Here is a 21749-nt window from a genome sequence, read left to right on the forward strand (position 1 = left end):
GCAAAACATTCAAAAGTACTGTGACAGGAGTCACGTTTTCCAATAGGTCGTTTATCAACTGCCTCACCAAGGGGGTGGTGTACCTGATTACGTGTCAATGTGGCATGCAGTATGTCGGTAAGACAATAAGGGAGTTCAGACGCAGGATTCGGGACCATATTTGTGACATTCAGAATAAAGCTGACACCTCTATTTCTCGACATGTATGGGACCACCACAAGGGAGACCCCTCTTCTATTAAGTTCCAAGGTATAGAACATGTCAGTATTCCTGCCAGGGGAGGAAATTGGGACAGACGTGTTCTACAGAAGGAGGCCCAGTGGATTTTCAGGATGCAAACCATCAAGCCACTGGGCCTCAATGAGTCTATATCCTACCTTCCGTTCTTATAATTTGCCTTGCCCAATCACTGTATTTCTGCATGTATCTTTCATTGATATGTTATGGGATTGTTTAAGAGCTCATTCCTGTACTGTTTTCAGCTTTCTTTCCTGCACTGTTTACCTATATTGGATCTGATGATCCATAGTCTGTCTGATCCTGACTATTGATATACTACTTTGTGGGATTTTGTGCATTGTTTTGCTCATTAGATCCCTTGTTTTGCATACATAGCGCTTATTCCAGCCTTGGTATCGGCGCTGTATGTTCTGGCCACCTTTAGCTCCCCCTTGTTACCACTGATGCTCTATGCATCTCTCTCATAGGCTGCGTGGTTACTATGGACCCGCCCCCTGTAGGGGCGTGTGTTTTCACACGCCTTATTCCTTCATTGGACGGCCCGATACTACGCAACGCCCCTATGGGTGGGGCTTGGGTGAATAAAACTTCCGAGTTTCCACGGCGCGCGTCAGACCACCATCAGATGTCTCATATGTGCCGTTACACTAAAACGAACAGCTGAATATCAGCTGACAGGCAACTGTACGTTAATAAATTCAGGCAACTCGTACCCCTGAGGACGCTCCCCTACAAGGTGCAGAAATGCGTTGGGAGTGTGCCTGTTAACTAATCTGTGGCAATCAGATCTCATCAATATTTGCCAAGCACTCTGAGTCAGTTTCTATGTGATCATTTCACCTTTGATACAATCAGGCATCCATGAATGGGTGCTTGCTGATTCTCTATCTTTTTGTCACATACATCTCAGTCTGCGCTCTTGATCTGATTGCCAACGCCTGTACCTGGATCTTTTGGCACTCTGTGCCCTACCAATTTTAATAATTTTGATAATAAACAATTATTTTAAACGTTTATACAGGCAGAATAATTACACCTTAGTAATTTAAACGTATACCTCCACACAGTAATCTCTTGTATTAATCCTGACCATAACATCCAAAATTGGATCTTTTGCATAGAATATATCATGGTGAATTGTATATTTTTGTCTATCCAATTAAGAAAGTGATGGAAAGACATTAAAGAAGCTTCAGTGTCCGTCCAAATGAGGAATATGTCATCTATGTATCGCCACCACCCCAAAACATGAGTGAAGTGGTGAGACACATAGATGAACATCTCCTCCATCATATCCATGAAAATATTGGCATAAGTGGGGGCCATGTTGGACCCCATGTCCGTACCTTTGAGCAGAATATAATATTTATCCTCCAAAGTGAATCAATTAATGTCAGAATGAGGTTCAAAATAGAAATAATGAACTCACAAGATGATGCTTTATAGTCTGATGTGACTAATGGATGTATTGAGAGACACCACATCGAAGGACACTAAAAGTGACCCCCGAGGTAATGTCATCCATCTGTTTAACTTTGTGTAAAAAGTCCGAAGTGTCCCTAATGTAAGATCTAGTCTCAATAACAAAATGTCTAAGAGCTCTGTCCACAAATATAGAAATATTATTCAACAAAGAGGATCCAGCAACATGGTAGTTTTAGAAGAAAGACCACCAGGAGAGCAGGACGCAAAAGACATAGGAAGGAAGAACCCGTTCACAGAAACAACAATTAAGCTAGAAGACCCCCCACAACCACAAAAAGACTTTCTGAAACAGTGGTAAATATCTCTTCACATGTATTATCTTATCCTCAATTGCAATTGTTGGCCAAAGGCCTCACATTTTGTCCTAGCCAACATATGAATTTGTTCCAGTTGGAAGTTGATCTATTTAATTTTATTAGATCTATTAAGTTAAAAGTCTGGTTTGATTCTCATCCGTGTATTGAGTCAAGAGATATTTGTTTAAAGAACATTGGTTTATCCAATTATAGTACATTCCAACCTCCTATTACATCCCACTCTATCGAGTCGTTTATGGAATTAGTTAAAAATTATCTTTCTGCATTACGATCCCATACTCAGGGGAGCGATTTGAAACATCCAAATATCACTACATCTGAAATGCTGGCACTTGATGAGTTGGTCCATAACCACAGCCTCACCATTAAACCCGCTGATAAAGGGAGTGCGGTTGTGGTTATGGACACCAGCACTTACACCAATAAGGCATATAGACAGTTGAATGACACAGATATTTATAGATTACTAAATCTTGACCCTTAATGGGATATATAAAAAATAATTAAAACGTTTATAACCCAAGCATTTGATAATGGTATCATTGATCAGGCGTGACAAACTTTTCTTATTATTGACCATCCGAATACACCTTGCCTTTATTTGCTCCCCAAAATACATAAGATTCTCGTGAATCCCCCAGGTCATCCCATCGTATCGGGGAGGGGCTATTTGTTTAATAATATTTCTATATTTGTGGACAGAGCTCTTAGACATTTTGTTATTGAGACTAGATCTTATATTAGGGACACTTCGGACATTCTACACAAAGTTAAACAGATGACACCACCTCGGGGGTCACTTTTAGTGTCCTTCGATGTGGTGTCTCTCTATACATCTATTAGTCACGACAAGGGCATTGTGGCAGTTAGACGCAAACTTATCAAATCAGACTATAAAGCATCATCTTGTGAGTTCATTATTTCTATTTTGAACCTCATTCTGACATCTAATTATTTCACTTTTGAGGATAAATATTATATTCAGCTCAAAGGTACGGCCATGGTGTCCAACATGGCCACGACTTATGCCAATATTTTCATGGACGGATGGAGCAGATGTTCATCTATGTGTCCCACTACTTCACTCGTGTTTTGGAGTGTTGCCGATACATAGATGACATCTTCCATATTTGGACGGACACTGAAGCTTCTTTAATGTCTTTCCATCACTTTCTCAATGGGATAGACAAAGATATACAATTCACCATGACATATTCTACAGAAAAGATCACATTTTTGTTCGTTACGGTTACGATTTATGAAAATATATTAACAACTGGATTGTACACAAAGATACTGACTGTAACACACTTTTAAGATTTGAAAGCTGCCATCCAAAGAATATGTTATGATCGTTGCCATACAGTCAAATGATCAGGGTTAAGCGTATTGTGGATGACCAAACTGATCAGTCTCTTGACTTGATGATCTTCAATATATTACAGAGAGGGTATCCGAGACAGCTGTTACAGATACATAAGGATAAAATCAGTATCATTCCACGAGAGAGATTGTTTAATACTTCGAGACACCGTAGACAAAAACAAATTCCTTTTAATTCCACTTGTAACGATCTTAGTGGGGATATTTCTAAAATTTTGAATAGGCACTGGTCATTAATTAAGAACAGCTATGAACATATAGAGGAATTAAATGAACTGCCTATTATGTTATATAAACGACCACAAAATTTACGCGACAAACTGGTTAGAACGTTAGTGGGAAAAATGTACATTGTGGACAACAAACATTTTTCAGACCACGTAAACTGGGTAACTTCCCTTGTCACAATTGTGTCAAATGTCCTCTGATGTGTAGGGGTAATGTATTTGTTCACCCCCTTACACATAGACAATACAACATTAGACACTTCGTCACCTGCGATTTTAAAATAATCACCGGTACTCCATTAGGAAAAAGAAACGGGATCTGCCGGTAGGGAAACACTATGCTGAACATGGACACACAGAAGGATTTGAAATTCATGATATTGGATCATATCCCATTGTACCATAAAGGAGGTGATAGACATATGATATCACACAAATTCGAATTGAAATGGATATTTTTACTAGATACATTGAGACCTAGAGGCCTCAATGTGGAATTTAATGTGGCTGGGGTTACTTCTGGATAATGTCTCCGATTACTGTATTCGTACTTCTCGCAATGTCCTCCTCAGATATGTTATGTGATACATTAATATAATATACATGCATGTATTTATACATCTAAACAAACCTTTTTCTTTTTTAGATAACTATGGGACTTCAGGACCACTCTATACCATTTTCAATAGCCTGATTTAGGTGAATATGGAATTGATATTGGAAGCTTGATTTGAGCTATACATATCATGTCCTGTGAACAACATGTATGAGGAATATTGCTATTTTATATATTTTTTTATGGTTTTGAGTGGGGACATAACGATACATATATTATCATTTATTATAGTGTTTTTATGATGTTGCAATAATGAGCCGCTGCGGAGCAGGCCCTTGCGAGTCCGGTACACGATAGGTGGTTGTAGTGTGTCTGACCGTGGACACGAAAGTGTGACACGATTTTTCCACTCACCCGAATTGAAGATATTTCTGACCATGTAAGTGTGGCCAGGAATCCGTCTATATACATTGATTTGCTATATGTTATTTTGTATCTTTGTGATTCCCCGCTTATGCCTGTATATTATTTTGTTTTTTTACCACTTTCCCTTTTGAATTAGTCCGGCACATTATGGATAATGTTAGCCAGTTCATATGCCTACAGTAAACTCTGTATTTGGTGGTTCACATAAACCGCTTGTTATAAGATACAAGACGCTTCCATACTCTGCTTACATGAGATTCTTGACATGCGCAATGAGCGCTTTTTATTTTACTTAGTAACATGATGATTTGAGATCCCTTTCTGTCAGGCATGTGATCAGCTGGTTGCTACCGTCACTTTGACGCATGCGCGTTAAATATTGAGGAACGCCGAACTATTAGGACACTATCGTCTGACTACTTTATATTCATTAGTTTAATGTTAATTAGTGTCTGAGTTTCTGATTGGTGAGTGGTCCTACAGTCTCAATCTTCAGCCTAGTTGTTGATTATCGAATTATATGTTAATTATGCATTTTCTCTATGATATATTTGTTTATATGAAATATTTATTCTTTTATTAATATGCCACTTTTCACTTCTGTATCAATATGTATCTTTTCATAACCTATGACAATTTTATTGCACTTTATTGTGTTTTGCATATTTTAAATTATTAGAATGAGTTTGATTACATGTATTGGACACATACTATATAAACCACTGTGTGTGTATGTATCACCATGCTTGATAATGGTCCTAATGTTGGACTGAAATGTTGCACTATTTGATGTTGGCTGAATAAACCGCATCTTTTCATATTCATAATCGTGGTGCTGCAAGATTTTCTTCTTTATATCTATATGGTCTGTGGATCGGGACCTCTTGCATGGCTCACATCATTTTTCCCATGGTGAGTGCCGCTGCTCTCTGCTGGTGTGTATGTATATATATATATATATATATATATATATATATATATATATATATATATATATTCAGCATGGAGAAAACTATGCAGCAGTATTGAGCAGTGTAGTTGTGACTCCAGCACTAGGGTGAGATATAAAACCTACTAGAAAGCTGCAGCAGCGTCTCTGTGTCTGTGTCTATCTGGCTCTTTCTCACTCTGCTCCTGCTCTCCTCCTCCCCCTCCCCTCTCCATAGACTTCTATCAGTGAGCTGATGGTCTCTTTCCACTTTATGAGATGAAAAAAGCAATAAATTCAGAGTGAGTGGGGTGGGGGTAGGACCCTGATAAATGGAGAAAGAGACATTTTTCTCTAATAAGATATATTACAAAGCTTTTTATATTCACTTTACTGTTGGTTTATGCAAAGTTTGTTGAAAAATTTGTGACCATTTAAGAGCTCAAAAAGGCCTAAAAATCCTTAATCCAATGTTGCACCTAACAAGGGTTTGTTAGTACCTGCTGTTTTTTTTTTTACATAACATGTCAGCTATATAAATTAGAGGTCTAGAATGCAATATAATGTATTGCAATTCATGGGTACAATACAATTGATGGGAAAAATAAAAGGAAATTATTGTTAAGCTACAAACCATAAAGCTGTAATTTTCTTGTCCTGAGTAGATGCATTGTGACTCAAATGCGAATTCAGCCTCAAGGCATACCTAAGACATTAAATAAATATATAAAATATGCATAGACAACACAGCATACCAAAAATAAATAGCTATCCCAGGCCCCACCATAGATTGCACTTACAAATGCAGCTTACTGCATGATTTGCTGATAATAAAATATTAGATATAAAAAATATCTTATTAACTCTTACAATAATAGTTGGGGACACAAAAAGACAGTGGCAAAAAAATAAAAAAAAAAACAAATAGAATCTTAGTTAAGGGAGTTCTGTATGTTTCAAGATTGATGGCATATCCTATTCACGTCACAGTGGGCTGTGCTGCAATGCCAGATACAGCACATGGACAAGAGTGTCCATGGCTGCTGTTCCCTTTTTCTTGTGATTTGTGGGGGTCCCAGCAGTTGGACCGATCACACATTTATGGCATAGACTATTTGCCCCTTTCTGGATTTCCCACTTTACTGCACAATTGTCACACAGAATGATTTCTGAGCATTAAATTGGTTGTCCCAGAATAGAAAACCATGGTTGCTTTTTTCCAGAAAGTCCCACCTTTCCATGAGTTGTGTGTGGTATTGCAGGTCAGCTCCATTGAAGTGAATTGAACTGCAATACCACACACAACCAGTGGACAGATGTGGCACGTTTTGTTGTTTTTTTTAGAAATCAGCCATGTTTTTTTAAATCCTGGACAACCCCTTAGGTCTTGGAATTATCCATTATTTGTCAACACTTTTTATACTTTTCAAATCTAAACACAGAGGCTTAAATGTTAAAAAGTTATTCCCAACTTAGACATTCATGGCATATCCACAGGATATACCATAAATGTCTGACAGATGCGAGTCCCAGCTTTGGGAATTTGCTTGCCTCTCTCCATTCTGTTCTATGGGAGTTATGGAAACAGCTGAGCTATGCTTGCTCGGCTGTTTCCATAATTCAAATAGAATAAATAGAGCTGCGCAGCCCCCTCTCCACTAGTCCCCTTCTATATTCTGCAACCTGTGGCCTGTGGACATGCCATAAATGTCTATGTTGGGAAAACCCCTTTAAGGAGTGATTTTTGGCAGCCAGGGTAATGGGTCACTTCCCAGCATAGAAACCTATATAGACTATACTAATGGTCTCATACTAATAACTATTAGTTTCCTATAATAACTAGGGAGGAGAAGCTCAGAGAGTCTCAGGACAGGAATTACCTATTGGTAGGTCCCCGGAGGTATGTGCACATGCTAACGGAAAATGTTACATAGCAATATTGAATCAGTACTGCTTTGATCACATATCATTTAGAGTCCATATTTGTTTTTTGATAACAATGTACTGAACAGTGTGTTTTCATATACAAATGATGTGTATTTATATGTTTATTAGTAGATCACAGTGCTGTGGGGCTGAGAGAAGGACGATGGAAGGTTACAGGGCTGCTAGATGCTGTGCAATGCAATGTTCATCTTTTTTTTTGTAGCAGCAGACAAAAATTTGAAAGCCATGGAAGAGTTTAAGGTGCAAGACAGTCTGTGCCTACAGGGTCCTGAGCTAAATCCAGTACTGGTCAGTACATCCATGTTTAAAGATGTGATTGCAATCTGATATATTCCAGAAATTACCTTATAAGTTCTACTGTCTCCGAGTACATTGTATAGGGGGACTTGGATTCCATTGGCCCATGCTCCATAGCATTCCCACATTCTATAAATGCCAGGGCTGCGTCTGTATAGTTCAGTACTTTATCAAATTTGTCCACCTTGTAAGCAAAAAATACAAAATATCAAATGCACGAGGTGAAATGTAACATATACAAAAGTATAAAATGTGTATACTACCAGGTCGCTATATTTCTTTTAGTTTTGTAGTACAATAAATCAAAATTTTTTATAGAAAATCAGAGATACTTTACACTACGTAGATGGTTACATTTTTTAATTTCTTGTGAATTAGATTTTACATAATGTTATTGACAAATAAAAAATGGAGGGCCACAAACATCAGATAATTGTAAAAATATCCTATCGATGAAAATAATCTAATGTGTATGAGGACAATGCCACGGTACCCCAACGTCTGCTGTTGGGGAAAATAAGGTTCGACATGTTGGCTTAAATCTTGCAAAATCTTTTGTTCCATTGGGTGAGACATAGAGAGGGAGGTGAATAGCAACTGCTTATCCTACTCTACCCAGTACAAATGAAGTTCGACTACCAGATATATTTTAGTAGTGCAGTGCAAGCAAACTCTATGCAAGATGAGCAGAACTCTCGCCCTTAGTGATATACATTGGTAATAACTTCATAACCACTTCTTCTGCCACATATTAAAACTCTGATATCATTAGATATATCATGATTGTAGCTAGGAGTGTCTGGAAAGGGCTGTCGGGAACTCGGTAGTGGAGGCCCCTAGGGGTTGAGGATTTTCCCCATTGGCCCTCCCTATAGTTCAATCCTGAATTATGCTGCCATTTAGTAGTATATAAAATTAAAAAGGAAGCACAAAAAAAAGAATCCTTAAGTAATTACTTCCCTCACAACCCACGTGTGCAGGGGCCTTGCGGCACTTTTTTTTTAAGATGAACATACTTTTATTGAAGGCTCTTGTGTACATGTCTTACCAACAATTATATTTTGTTGGTGGATTCCGCAGGTTTTGGCAGGATGTGATGACAATTGTCTCTTAGTTCTGAGATTCTCTTGCCTAAGTGCTGCTGTCAGGGGTCACATGAGGTCATACAGGTTGTGGTGCTGGATAATTCACTAGTCTCTTAGGACTCATGCACACGACCATATTTTTGCGGCCGCAATTTATCCGCATTTTTGCCGATGAATTGCGGACCTATTCTATTCTATGGCCCCATTCACACAATCATGATTTACACGGATCGGTGCGGAGTCATTTTTCAGTCCGGATTTGCGGATTCACCAATACTGGTGAATTGTTTTGGATCCGTGAGTCCGGATGATAAGGGTTCTTTTGCGGTCCAGCGGACAACGGTCCCGTGGTTTTGCCGACCACAAAACCAATACTGTTCACACATCAGATTTGTTGCAGAAATTTCTGCGACTGAAAATCAGTTCCTTTCATCTGAATTCGGGTTGCAGAATTCCATGCACCTGCTGCAGAAACAACCCCATTAAAATGTATGGAACTTATTTTCAGTTGCAGAAATTGGGCTTATTCACTGCTAGGCTAAGTTCACACGGGACGCATAGGCTGTGTAAAAGCACGCAGAGTATTCGCCATGTGCGCCGCAGAGAATTTCGGGCGAAAAACCGCACCAATCTGTGGCGCAGTTTTTCACCCGCTGTGGAAAACTACAGCACTTAGCCGACTTGCTAGCAGGCTAGCCTCCTGGGATGAAGTTTCATCCCAGGAGACCGCTGCAGCCTGTGATTGGCTGCAGCGGCGGTCATATGGGATGAAGCATCCTCACAGGAGGCCAGCCCTCTGACATCATCCATGCCGGCCTCTTGGGATGACATTTCATCTCATGTGACCGCCGCTACAGCCTGTGATTGGCTGCAGCGGTCACATGGGATGAAACGTCATCCCAGGAGGCCGTGCTGGAGGGAGGAACATAGACTTCTGGGTAAGTATGAGATTTTTTTTTTTTTATGAGCTGCGTTTTCTGAGGCGGAATCTCTGCGAACCCACCACAAAAAATGCAACAACTGCTATTTGCTGCAGGTTTTACCTCCCCATTGGATTTAATGGGGAAAACCTGCAACAAATAAGCAGCGTTTACGCAAATACAATTGACATGCTGCGAAATAAAATTCCGCAGGTGCATTTCTGAGCGTTTTTTTTCCGCACAGTGTTTACGCAGCATGTGGATGAGATTTGTTTTATCTCATCCACATTGCTGCTACTGTATTTGCTGGGGATTTTCCACCTCATGCACACTACTGTATTCTGGCTCTGTTGTACAGAGCTGTAATAGGGAACTTATAGAGGTATAGAGGTACTGTATATTGCCTTAACTTTTTGCCAGATACCTACAACTTCATGGCACCCGTAGTTTTTTCATATGGTATCCAAAGGAAAAAAAATTGTGGCTGCCTAATGTGAACCTGACAGAACATCATACGTACTTCGTGTGCTGCCATAGACCCTCCTGCATAAGGCTTTACAGAAATTTGCATAGACCTTAGCAAGTCAACCAAAAAAGGCTAAGGCCTTGTTCACACGGTGCTGAATATTTTGCATGCATATTTTTTTAAGACAAAATCAGGTGTAGATCCAAAACAAAAATGTCTTTCCTTTATGGTTTTCTTCTATTTTTGGTCCACTACCAGTCTTGGCTAGATGCTGCTATGTTGTAAATAACTGTTCCGCCAATAGATGGTGGCATATCTCTATTGATGCAAAGCTAAAACACTATTACTTGCCAACCTTATAGACAAATATTAAAGATTCATGTAGTAAACCTGACATGCAGTAATGTCAGCGCTAGTTTCCATATATGATTTGCTTGGCATGTTCAATGAGATTTGCGTTTTTTACAATGTATTCCATCTATTGATGTAATTCATTTCCAATGACAATAACGGGAACAAAATTTGTATCCTCTTTTTCATCCAGATGGGCACATAATGAAAATAGGCATCGAAGAAGTTTTATGACACTGACGACTGAAAACAAATTGGATGCTGTTGCTTTTTAAAAGTCAGATGTCACATATCTCAAGGTCCCCATAGAATAGGCTAATTTGTTAACATGGCATCTAGATTCCCTAAGCCAATATACTGAAACATCAATTAGCTTTTCTATGTCTGGTGCAAATTAAACCATAAAAACAAGTTTGATTGGTTGGTATAACGACGAGCATATGGTGGTAATAAATTGTCAGGAGCAATGTAACCAAATAGCAGTCGATCATGCCCTGGCCCTTTCATTAAAGAGACAAATCTTTTTAGTATACCCAGAAATGCTTTTTTTCCCTGTAAAGCCGGATTCACACGAGCATGTGCGTTTTGCACGCGCAAAACGTACTTAACAGATCCGTTTGTGTCAGTCGCGTATGATGCGTGGCTGCGTGATTTTCGCGCAGCTGCCATCATTATGACACTTCGTTTTTATGTTTGTAAACAGAAAAGCACGTGGTGCTTTTCTGTTTTCATTCATAATTTTACTGCTGTTGCGCGAATCAAGCGCGTCACACGGAAGTGCTTCCGTGTGCTGCGCGTGATTTTCATGCACCCATTGACTTCAATGGGTGGGTGATGCACGAAAAACGCACAAATATAGGACATGTCGTGAGTTTTACGTAGCGGACACACGCTGCGTGAAAATCGCGGACTGTCTGAATGGCTCCACTGACTAACTAGGTCCGTGCGAGGCGCATGAAAATCACGCGCGTTGCACGGACGTATTATACGTTCATCTGAATAAGCCCTAAGGGTAAGGACATACGGAGCGGCCCTGACACGGTCGCAACACGGCCAACAACCGCGCCGGCACCATGTTCGGTACGGCTGTCAAATAACCTGTTAATAGTGGCCGCACGTTTATGCGGGTAAACCGTCCCTTTATCTGCAAAATCGTGCGGCCATGAATTAATACACTCTTTATGGCCGCACGATTTTGCAAGTTACAACAAGTTACCCCCTATTCATTCTCTATGGTAGCACCAGAAAAAGCCGAACACTGCACTCGGCTATCTTCGACGCTCCCATAGAGAATGAATGGAGAGGCAGTGCGCATGAGCATATAACCGGAATACCCCTTAACGAGGTATTTGACAGCCGCGCTTACATAGTGGCAGCGCGGTTGGTGGCCACATTCCGACCCTTAGGGTATATTCACAAGTGCCAGATTTGTTGCAGAAATTTCTGCAACAAATCTGATGCTTATGTATATATTCTAAGGCCACATGCACACGAACTTGCTTTAGCGGCCATAATTCCCCCCCGAAAATCCACGGGAGAATTGCGGCCCCATTATTTTCAATGACACAAAGCAGAAAGAGGAGACCCCAGGTAGTTGGCAGGCACGATATATGATTCACAGGAAAAGAAGAGAAGATCGCCAGCAGGCGACAAGCCCAATTTCCCAACTACCAAAATGATTAGAATAAACTTTATTAGGCTACGTATAGCAAGACAAAGACCACATACACACATTTTAAAATTCTCACTACCCAAGACCGGACAGAATATAGTCTACCTGTAAAGGTACAGGCATACAATAGGTATTAGTAAGGAACGTATTCCTAAATTTGGCAAGTTAGATTGTTAAATTGGCTAGTAGAATAGTGAGTCCGGTCAATGGTAGGTATTAAAATATAATTAGAAGCCCCGCCGACATGTTTCGCTACCCCTGAGGATGCTACTTGGTAGCGAAACATGTCGGCGGGGCTTCTAATTATATTTTAATACCTACCATTGACCGGCTCACTATTCTACTAGCCAATTTAACAATCTAACTTGCCAAATTTAGGAATACGTTCCTTACTAATACCTATTGTATACCTGTACCTTTACAGGTAGACTATCTTCTGTCCGGTCTTGGGTAGTGAGAATTTTAAAATGTGTGTATGTGGTCTGTCTTGCTATACGTAGCCTAATAAAGTTTATTCTAATCATTTTGGTAGTTGGGAAATTGGGCTTGTTGCCTGCTGTCGATCTCCTCTTCTTTTCCTGTGAATTATTTTTAATGGGCCCATGCACACGACCATGGTTTCCACGGTCTGTGCATGGCACAGGAGCCTGGACCGCAAAAAGAACGGACATGTTTTATTTCAGCCGTGTTTTGCGGTCCAGGCTCATAGAAAATAATGCACGCAGCCATGTGCACGGCCCGCGATTTGCGGGCGGCTCGCGGGTGACACTCCGCGGCCGGCAGTCCCGAAAATCACGGCCGTGCACATGGCTACGGTCGTGTGCATGAGGCCTTAATATACACAAAATCACCTTTTTAATAAAAAAAATAAAATAACGTTTTCTTTCTTTTATACTTTATTTATTAGGACCTATGTTAGTCTATGGGGCCGTGCAGACTGTCCGTGAGTTTCACGCAGCGTGTGTCCGCTGCGTAAAACTCGCAACATGTCCGTTATTTGTGCGTTGTTCGCGCATCACGCACCCATTGAAGTCAATGGGTGCGTGAAAATCACGCGCAGCACATGGAAGCACTTCCGTGTGACGCGCGTGATTCACGCAACAGCAGTAAAAAGTATGAATGAAAACAGAAAAGCACCACATGCTTTTCTGTTTACAAACATACAAGCAGAGTGTCATAATGATGGTGGCTGCGCGAAAATCACGCAGCCACGCATCATACGCAGCTGACACACGGAGCTGTTAAGTACCTTTTGCGCGCGCAAAACACCTCGTTTGTTGCGCGTGCAAAAGGCACACGCTCGTGTAAATCTGGCCTTAGGCTGTATTTACAGGCGCTGTCATGAAAATCACAGTAAGACCCCATGCACACCACCATAGTTTTTATCCGTAATTATGTATCCGTAATTACGGATAATCTACGGACCCATTCATTTCTTTAGGCCACGGACACCTTTCCATATATTTATGGATGTGTGTCCGGGCCATAGAAATGATCTGCAAAATATAGAACATGTCTTATTTCTGTCTGCAATTGCGGCACGGACTCACCCATAGAAGTCTATGGGCGCGTGCAAAATTGCGGACGGCTACGGCAGGGGATTCCCCAAGAAAATGGTGCCTGGGTGATCATGTGACCTTTTGAAGGGGTTGGAACGTGTTGCTGACATTATTTGTAGCCTCACTTTTGTTTTGCGGATACGTAAATACAGATGCACTACGGACCGTATTTGCGGACAGCGTGCCAGATATGCGGATGACTTGCGGATGACTACGGATCAGTATTTTCAGACCGTAAAATACACTATGGTCATGTGCATGAGGCCTAAACGTGTAACACTTTGCCACGTGACTGCACGTATAAGGAAATACAGCCTGGGTGACCAGGAGGGCTATTTGGAAGAATATCTGTCAGTGAAGCAGCACACCTGTTCAGTTAGGGCCCATGCACACAAATGTAATATTTTTTACTGTCCGCAAATACGAATCCGTAGTATTCCGCAAGTCATCCACATATCTAGCCCGCTGGCCGTGCTTGTAAAATAATATAACTCTAGCTTTAAAAATGTTCTTACGCTGAGACTGTAAAATTACTTATTTCCAAAGTAATTGTTTGACAAAAACACTCAATGATACAAGCATTCCATAATTTAACAAAGCCAGTCATGCTTGTAATAGGTTTCATAATTATGTTTGGTGGTTTGTGCTGATGATAACTTCATGCCCATAAAATACCAGGACAAAATTAATTTAGCATACTGTATCTGGGAGGAAAGTGTACTTACCATGGCATCTGCTTTATGCTTCATTCGTTTAGCCTCCTGCATAAAGTAATCTGCATTGTGAGGTCTACGAAATGAGAATGAGAATGTTCAGAAGTATTCTTATATAAAGTGATATTTGCAGGGTGTTTTGCCCTGCTTATAACGGTCTGTAAAATGTAATTCATATTTATCATCACCCATCATAGATAGATAAATTAGATTACATATAACATTATAATAGCTAAAGGGCTGATCATTAGTAGTTTACAAACTGATTCCTTCCTTCATCGTCACCTGGAACGCCTCAGAACTTAGGAATTCATAAGGCCGGGTTCCCACGGGGCGCATACGCTGCGTAAAAATCACACAAAATTAAATTTTTCAACAGACCCTTTACAAGGTCCGTTGAAACAACGGCCGTGTGAACGGCCCCATTGAAATACATGCGTCCGTGTGACGGCTTTTGTTTTAACGTCCGTCACATGGACGTATTCTACGTTTGTCTGAATAAGGCCTCAGTATGATTTTTTTCCCGTAGTTGTGATTTTTGTGACGTAATCGCTGCGAATACGCCGCTACACCTGGCTTTCTATTGCGAGTTTTGCATCCCCATTGAATTCAATGGGGAAAACAGGCAACGGGAAATCAACAAAAACTCAGCATAAATTGACATGCTGCAGAATTTAATTCCGCACCGCAGGTCAATTTATTAACGTTTATGCTGCAGTTTTTTTCCCGCAGCGTGGGCATGAGATTTTCTGAATTTTATCCACTTTGCAGCTGCTGTAAATTCTGCGGAATTTCCGCACAGAATTTTGTTGCGGAAATTCTGCAGAGTTTGCGCTACGTGGGAACCCGGCTGTTAGGCTACGTGGAACTTTACCCAAAATATATGCTTTCCTTATTGGTTTATAAGTTTGCACTAACAGTGTAGCTGTTTTACATGAGAATTTAAACTAAAAGCTGAAACCCCAGCTTTGGTAGAGTATCCTGGAGTTGTGGATCGCAGCCTCATCCCATAGGAGGGGAACAATAAGGGCATGGCCAGATGTGGCGGAATTGCTCTGGAATTCCACTGCGGCCAGTCTTTTGCGGAAATCCGCAGCGGACATTTTCTCCATTGGTTTCCACACCTTTTTAGTTAGGTTTGTGCACACGTGGCGGAAAACTCTGCTGCGGACCATAGGCTGCGGTGCGGAATTTGGTGTCCGCAGCATGCACTGGCTGTTGCGGACGTGTAGCGGACTTGTTGCGGACTTATTACAGAATTTCTCCATTGACTTTAATGGAGATTCAAAAATTCCGCAATGAAATCCGCAGATGTTATGTGTGTTACGATGCGTATTGGTTTTACGAACAGGATATTTCTTCATTCTTGTTGGACCTATGGTTTTCGAGGTCTATAGCCAGACTGAGATGAAATGTTTTAAAAGACAGCAGGAAGTACTCTTCACCTGAATACGCAACGGCTAATACGCATCAATTTACTGCACATTTTAGGCAAAGCCGCAACAGAATCTGCAACGCAGAATATGTGCGGCATTGATACGGACAGTGTCTGTAGAAGTACACCACGTCTGGCCATGCCCTAAGGGTACAGTCACACGCGTCAGAATTTTATTGAAGAAATTTTATGTGGCTGAAAATCAGTTCCATTCATCTGAATGTGGTTGTTTCTGTAGCAGGGGCATGGATTTCTGCACGTTCCATTGAGATGAATGGAACTGATTTTCAGTCGCAGAAATTTCTGCAACAAAATCTGCTGCATGTGACTGGGGATAGGTGTACAAGCTGGGTCGTGATCCACATGTGATATATTTTTTCTGATATTCAGCTTCTAACAACATAAGATATATAATAAGTCAATTATATATGCAACTTTGTATTGTATATCTATACCTTGTGCTATCAAGCAGCTGCTTAGTCATCCTTGTATCTGTATGTCCATTCAGTGCAGATGACCAAAGGTTTGAATTTAAATCGTCTTTTTTACATACAAAGCTTGTGTTGTCTGATGCTTGTGATCTCTAAAAACAGAAAAAAAATAAACATGCTGTAAGTTAAAGGGGTTTTCCCATTAGGGACATTTATGACATATCCACAGGAATAGGGAATAGCTCAATATTTTTTATTAACGCCATTCATGGCACATCAATGTTTCCGTAGGTCCTATAGCAGTTATGGAAGCAGCGTAGCATATGAGCTACGCTGTTTCCGTAACTATCTTTTAGTTATATGGGACTTACTCAACGAGCTACGCTATTTTCTTCTTCAAGGTCTTCTTGCTCTGTTTTGGGCTTGCTAAATTAAGTGGTTTGTATATCAAGTGGAGTTACTAAACCGGAGTTAAAAAGAGGAGTTAAAGTCCCTCTAAATACTCTTCTTCTTTTCTTCTACTTTACAATTTTCCACTGTTTTTTTGTAACAGGGATAATGGATAGCAAGATTGGAGGTTTTCTTCAGTGCACAGTTTGCCAAATGTATGCACGACTGGAGCTGGAGTTCCAGGGTGAATACTTCTGTGGCAGATATGAGCAAGTTGTTCACCTGGAAGCTCGCATTAGAGATCTGGAGGAGCACAATGCAACACTGAGGGCGATAGACAAACTTGAGCGGAGCATGCTGTTCACTGAGCAAGCCGTTAGTGGGGTAGAACTGGAGGGTGAAGACAAGAGTCAGCAGGATCAGGCAAGTAGCTGGGTTAATGTAGTTAGGGGCAGTAGAAAGAGGTCCAGGAAAAGGAAGGCCAATCCTGTTTCTTATATTCCAGGCAAAATTGCCAAGCTGGGTGATGATGCGAGGGTGTCAGTCTCAGAAATGGCAGCCCTAGTGGACACTGATCTCCCTAACAATCGGGAGAACAGCCCATCTAGTAGTTGGCAGGATGGTAATGCAGGTAAGGCAAGACAATTAGTAGTTGTAGGGGATTCTATAATCAGGAAGACGGATAGAATAATTTGTTGCCAAGACCGCCTCAACCGAATTGTTTGCTGTCTGCTGTCTCCCTGGTGCCAGCGTTCGGCATTTGGTGGAACAGGTGGATAAACTACTGGGAGGGGCTGGCGATGATCCAGCTGTCGTGGTCCATGTGGGACCCAATGACAGAATAAATGGTAGGTGGAGGAGCCTTAAGAATAATTTTCAAGAACTAGGCTACAAGCTGAAGGGAAGGACCTCCAAAGTTGTATTCTCAGGAATACTGCCTGTGCCTTGCGCATCACAGGAAAGACAGCGAGAGCTCAGGGAATTAAATGTTGGGTAGAAGTCTTGGTGTAAAGGAGAAGGCTTTGGGTTCCTAGAGCACTGGGCTGACTTTTCATTGGGGTACAAACTGTATTCTGCAGATGGTTTGCACCTAAATGGAAGGGGGTCTGCTGTGCTGGGGAGAATTCTAGCTGGGGTGGCGGTGTATTTAAACTAGGGCTGAGGAGGGAGGTCAATGTAGAAAATAAAGGGGTAGTTAGGTTAGAGAGGGGTCAGACTATATTGGTGGGGGAGAAGCAGACTGTGGGGATTGGACTAGACAACAGGATAGGGAGATTCTTTTGTTACAAAACAGCCTTGAAAACAAAAATGCCCAAATAATGTCAAATAATCACATTTCTGATACTGAAAGTGAAAAACTGAAAGGCAAGTTAAAGTGTATGATCACAAATGCCAGAAGTCTAGCAAGCAAAATGGGGGAGCTAGAGGCCTTGGTACTGGAGGAACATATTGATATAGTTGGTGTTGCTGAAACATGGCCGGACTCTTCACATGACTGGGCTGTAAATCTACAGGGTTTTCCACTGTTTCGTAAAGACAGGACAAATAGGAAAGGCGGTGGCGTATGTCTGTATGTGAGAAGTGATATGAAGGCGAGTGTGAAAGAGACAATAGTGGGTGAAGATTGTGAGGAGGTTGGAACCTTGTGGTGGAATTACAAAGGGAGGTAAACACTGAAAAAATTACTTTTGGTGTAATCTATAGACCCCCCAATATAACTGAGGTGATAGAAGGTCAGCTATATAAACAGATGGAGCGGGCTGCACAGGCCGGTACTGTAGTGATAATGAGAGACTTTAATTACAGTTATATTAATTGGGGTCATGTTTCGGTTTCAACTGTAAAGGTGAGAAATTTCCTCAACCTGTTGCAGAAAAATTTTATGGGCCAGTTTGTGGAAGACGCGACTAGAGCTGAAGCTCTGTTGGATCTGGTCATTTCTAATAATGAAGAGCTTGTTGGGAATGACAATGTTCGTGAAAACCTCGGTAACAGTGATCACAATATAGTTATATTTCACCTATACTGTAAAAAAACAAACACAGGCTGGGAGGGCAAAAACACTTAATTTTAAGAATGCCAATTTCCCCAGGATGAGGGCTGCAATTCAGGATATAGACTGGGAAGCACTAATGTCAAATAATGGCACAAATGATAGATGGGAGATTTTATAATCTACTTTGGGTAATTATAATGCAAAATGTATTCCTATAGGTAACAAGTATAAACAACTAAAATTAAACACCACATGGCTTATACCTTCTGTGAAAAGAGCAATACATGACAAAAATAAAGGCATTTGAAAAATACAAATCTGAGGGTACAGCTATAGCCTTTGAAAATTATAAAAAGCTTAATAAAATCTGTAAAAAGGTAATAAAATCAGCAAAAATACAAAATGAAAGGCAGGTGGGCAAATGATAGTAAAACAAATCCCCCAAAAAATCTTCAAGTATGTAAATGCAAAAGAGCCAAGGTCTGAACATGTAGGACCCCTAGATAGTGGTAATGGGGAGTTGTTCACAGGGGATTAAGAGAAGGCAGAGTTACTAAATGGGTTATTTAGCTCTGTATATAAAACAGCTGATGTAGCCGGTGCCAGTGCTGTTAACCCCTTAACGACCAAGGACGAAAATGAACGTCATGGTCGGCTGCTAGTTCCCGCACCATGACGTTCATTTTCGTCCGCATTTCAAACTGTCACTCTGTGTAAATACAGAGTGACAGACCCGCGCTGACAGCTGTCCTAGACAGCTGAGACATCAGTCTCGCCGGACAGCGGACCATCGCCGCTGATTTCGGCAGTTAACCCCTTAAGTGCGGCGACGGATTGCCGTCGCCGCATTTAAGTAGTTTGAAGCACATCAGCAGCCCCCACTAAGTGATCGTGGGGGCTACCGATGCTTGTCACGGCAATCGGAGGTCAGATAATGACCTCCGGGTTGCCATGCACGGAAGCCTCGGAGGAACAGCCTCCGGCCGTTCCTCCTCTGCTTCCTGTCAGTGTGACAGTCACGTCACAATGACAGTTAGAGTACATTACACTACGTGTGTAGTGTAATGTACTCTAGCAGCGATCAAAGCTGCAAGACTAAGTGTCCCCTAGTGGGACAAGTAAAAAAAGTAAAAAAAAGTAATAAAAATGTTTTAAAAAAAGTGTAAAAATAAAAGTTATAAGTTCTATAAACAATAAATGCTTTTTTTCCTATAAGAAGACTTTTATTATAGAAAAAAAATGAACACGTTAAAAAAGTACACATATCTGGTATCACCGCGTTTGTAACGAACCCAACTATAAAACTATAATGTTATTTTTCCCGCACGATGAACACCCCAAAAAAAATCAATAAAAAACTACGACAGAATCGCAATTTTTTGGGTCACCACCGCTCCCTAAATAAAGAATAAAAAGTGATCAAAAAGTCGCATGTTCCCAAAAATAGTACCAATAAAAACTTCTATCTGTCCCGCAAAAAACAAGCCCTTACACAGCTTTTTTGACTAAAAAATTAAAACATTATGGCTCTCAGAATATGGTGACACAGAATTTTTTTTTTTTATAAATAAGTCATTTTATTGCGCAAACGCTAAAAAAAAGGACAAAACCTATATACATCTGGTATCGCCGTAATCGTACCAACCCGCAGAATAAAGTAAAAATGTAATTTATAGCGTACGGTGAGCGCCGGAAAAAAAACCCCTAAAAAACGGTGTCAGAATTCCTGTTTTTTGCTCAGGATTGCAAAAAAATTGAATAAAAAGTGATAAAAAAAAATTGCATGTACCCCAAAATGGTACCAATGAAAACTACAGATTGTCCCGCAACAAATAAGCCCTCACACCGCTCTATTGATGGAAAAATAAAAAAGTTATGGCTCTTGGAAAGCGGGAGTGAAAATCTAAAATATGAAAGCAAAAAATGGATCAGTCCTGAAAGGGTTAATTCATTTCTAATGAAAAAACGTATGACCACATGTTGGGTATTTCCGTACTCGGGAGAAATTGCTTTATAAAAAAATGGTTGTTTTTTTCTTTATCCCTTGTGAAAATGAGAAAATGCAACATTTTAGTGGAAAAAATGTTGATATTAATTTTCGCGCCCTAATTCTAATAAACTCTGCAAAAGACCCGTGGGGTGTAAATGCTCACTATACCCCTAGAAAAATTCCTTGAAGGTTTTTCCAAAATGGGGTCACTTTTGGTGGGTTTCCACTGTTTTGGTCCCTCCAGTGCATTGCAAATGCGACATGGCACCGAAAACCATTCCAGCAAAATCATAAATCCAAATGGCGCTCCTTCCCTTCTGAGCCCTGCTGTGGGTCCAAACAGCCGTTTATTACCACATATGGGGTATTGTCGTAATCGGGAGACATTGCTTTACAAATGTTGGGGTGCATTTTCTTTGTTATTCCTTGTAAATAATAAAAATTTCTATGTTGTTTCAGAAAAAAAGTACATTTTAATTCTTACAGACTAATTTCAATATATTTAGCGAAAAACCTGTGTGGTCAAAATGCTAACTATACCCCTAGATAAATACCTTAAGGGGTCTAGTTTTCGAAATGGGGTCGTTTATGGGGAGTTTCTATCGTTCTGGCAGCTCAAAGCTTCTCCAAATGTACAGTGGGGCCTAAAACATTTTCAAGCAAAATATGAGTCCTGAAAGCCTCCGGGTGTTCCCTTCCTTTGGGGCCCTGCCGTGTGTCCAAACAACGCATTAGGGCCACAATGTGGGTATTTTTGAAAACAGGAGAAAGAGGGTGATAGATTTTGGGGTGTGTTTCTTCATTTTCATGGTCGCTTTACAAAGAAATCGGTCTTCAAACAAATACTTTTATGAAAAAAGTGAAATTATTTTTTTTTTCACCTGATATGCATTCAATTTAGCAAAGAACTGTGGGGTCAAAATAATTACTATACC

At 40.6% G+C, this 21749-nt stretch overlaps 1 protein-coding gene across 2 annotated transcripts in view; it reads right to left on the bottom strand.

The window, feature by feature from the left end:
- AFF3 (ALF transcription elongation factor 3) overlaps positions 1-21749 on the bottom strand; it is a 478799-nt gene that overhangs the window by 34379 nt on the left and 422671 nt on the right. For both annotated transcript variants that reach the window (XM_075852633.1, XM_075852634.1), the window contains exons 12-15: positions 16463-16590; positions 14585-14648; positions 7854-7990; positions 6197-6268 (exon numbers count right to left, since the gene is read on the bottom strand). In XM_075852633.1, the coding sequence (XP_075708748.1) occupies positions 6197-6268; positions 7854-7990; positions 14585-14648; positions 16463-16590 (401 nt within the window). The remainder of the gene's footprint in view (positions 1-6196; positions 6269-7853; positions 7991-14584; positions 14649-16462; positions 16591-21749) is intronic.

The sequence above is a fragment of the Rhinoderma darwinii genome, chromosome 2 (assembly GCF_050947455.1).
Source record: "Rhinoderma darwinii isolate aRhiDar2 chromosome 2, aRhiDar2.hap1, whole genome shotgun sequence".
Lineage (NCBI taxonomy): Eukaryota > Metazoa > Chordata > Amphibia > Anura > Rhinodermatidae > Rhinoderma > Rhinoderma darwinii.